We start from the raw sequence: 2206 nt of genomic DNA, 5'->3' as shown, positions 1-2206 counted from the left end.
AAAATTCTAACTCACAAAAAAATAGCAGACTTACTTGTCTGACAGATACTGGAGAAACCCCAAGACTACGACCCCTGAGCACCCTTTTAACTCAGTACTGAAGTCACTCCTGAGGTTCACCTTTCAGACAAAGATGAGAGAGGCCCATAAAACAAATGAGACTAACTGGGCACACCAGCCCAGTGGCAAGGACAAGAAGACAGAGGGGGACAGGAAATCTGGTAACAGGGAACCCAAGGTTGAGAAGAAGACAGTGTTGACATGTCATGGGGCTCGCAACCAATGTCACGAAACAATACGTGTATTAAGTGTTTACTGAGAAACTAATTTCCTCATAAATCTTCATCTAAAGTGCAATTAAAAAACATGTACTTATTGAGAGCCTTCTGTCTGGGTCTATTGCATTTCTAGGACTTTTGTCGCTTACCTGATCTTCTTCTCAAAAGTTATTGAGCCAGTGACAGTTATAAGCACTTGGAATACATTTGTTGCTAGTTGCTGTAGAGTCAGTTCCAACTCATGGTGACCCCCCAAGAATGCAGGATAGAACTGAATTCCACAGGGTTTTCAAGGAACCAGATCACCAGGACTTACTTCCAAGGTGCTTCTGGGGGGTTTCAACCACCAAACTTTAGGCTAGTAGTCCCGCACTTAATCATTTATGCCTCCCAGGGACTCATCTGGGCTGTATTAGTGTGAGGGAAAAAGATCCTTTTCAATGTATACTATAAATTCTAGCAGGTAGAGGTAATTTTTTAATGTAAATTAATTGCCCAATATCTTAGAAAGTGTTAAGTCCTGTGAAGAAAAAGAAGTTGAGCTAGATAAGGGGATTAGGAGGGCTTGGGCAGGAGAAGGAAAGCTACAGTATTTAATAAGTTAGCCAAACACTTCTTTATCCTGACATTCAATTTCTGGCTTGAAGATAAAAGGTGAAATATTTACAGGTTAAAAAAAATCCTGTACACTGAGAATGACTCTGACCACTAAAGAAGTATATGTTTTGTTCTAGGAACAGTATCTGTAAGAAATCATGAAAAAACCTTAGTATTATTCACGAATTTGTGCTCCTGGGATTGTCCAGTGACCCCCAGATCCAGACCATGCTCTTTGTGCTCTTCCTGGTGATCTACCTTCTGACCCTGATGGGGAACCTGATGATGCTGCTGGTGATTAGGGGTGATTCCCACCTCCACACCCCCATGTACTTCTTCCTTGGACACCTATCTTTCCTAGACGTCTGCTACTCCTCAGTCACTGTGCCCAAGATGCTGCAAAATTTCCTGTCTCAGAAGAAAACCATCTCAGTGTGGGGATGCATCACTCAAGGCTTCTTTTTCATTCTTTCTGGAGGCACAGAGGGCTGCTTGCTCTCTGCCATGGCCTATGACCACTATGCCGCCATCTGCCACCCTCTGCTCTACCCTGTTGTCATGAACAGGCCTCTCTGCACTGCAACGGTCAGTGCAGCATGGGCGATTGGCTTCCTGAACTCACTAGTGAACAATCTTTGTATTAGGAGCTTACAGTTCTGTGGGCCCAATATCATCCCCCACTTCAGTTGTGAACAGCCTTCCCTCTTTGCTCTGTCCTGCACTGATCCCACTGCCAACACCATTCTTCAAGCTGGGTTCGCTGCATTTCTAGGACTTGTGACCCTTTCCTTGATCCTCTTCTCATACTCAAAAATCATGTTTGCCATACAAACTATCTCCTCCTCAGGGGGCCAAAGCAAAGCCTTCTCCACCTGCTCCTCCCACCTCACCGTGGTGCTCTTGTTCTATGGGACGGCTCTATTCAGGTACATCAGCCCTCCCTCAGGATCAGTCCTAGGGCGAGTGGTATCTATTCAGTACTGTGTGATCACATCTTTGCTGAACCCCCTCATCTACAGCCTCAAGAACCAGGAAGTGAAGGCAGCTCTGCAGAGGGTGCTGAGGCAGCAAATATGTGTCTCAGGGTAAGAAAGGGGCAGCAGGATTTTTGCTCTATGAAAAAACAAGTCTACAAGGAAGAAGAACTTTGTGAACTCAGAGCTCCTGCTGAACTTGCCTTTTAATTAAATTCAACAATATTTGCTTCTTATTCAAAGTGAAGAGACCTCCACAAGCTGAGAAATATAGTGAAGAAGGAGGAATTTGTGCCTGTGAAAAAAGGGTTGGTACTACCTCTACCCACAGAGTAGCTGTGCGCTCCTACCACAGCC

The 2206-nt window shown here is 44.7% G+C and overlaps 1 protein-coding gene across 1 annotated transcript; it reads left to right on the top strand.

Annotated features, from left to right (window-relative positions):
* Positions 1 to 1103: 1103 nt before the first annotated feature.
* LOC126076302 (olfactory receptor 8S1-like) lies at positions 1104 to 1964 on the top strand. The gene has a single exon (XM_049884859.1). It carries the CDS (start codon positions 1104 to 1106, stop codon positions 1962 to 1964), a length of 861 nt encoding a protein of 286 aa, XP_049740816.1.
* Positions 1965 to 2206: the final 242 nt, after the last annotated feature.

The sequence above is a fragment of the Elephas maximus genome, chromosome 4 (genome assembly GCF_024166365.1).
Source record: "Elephas maximus indicus isolate mEleMax1 chromosome 4, mEleMax1 primary haplotype, whole genome shotgun sequence".
NCBI lineage: Eukaryota > Metazoa > Chordata > Mammalia > Proboscidea > Elephantidae > Elephas > Elephas maximus.
Note: the sequence above shows the minus strand (reverse complement) of the source record. Positions and strands in the feature narration are given on the sequence as shown.

Coding starts and splice junctions, on each gene's coding strand:
- LOC126076302 (XM_049884859.1), top strand. CDS start 1,104: ATGCTCTTTGTGCTCTTCCTGGTGATCTACCTTCTGACCCTGATGGGG.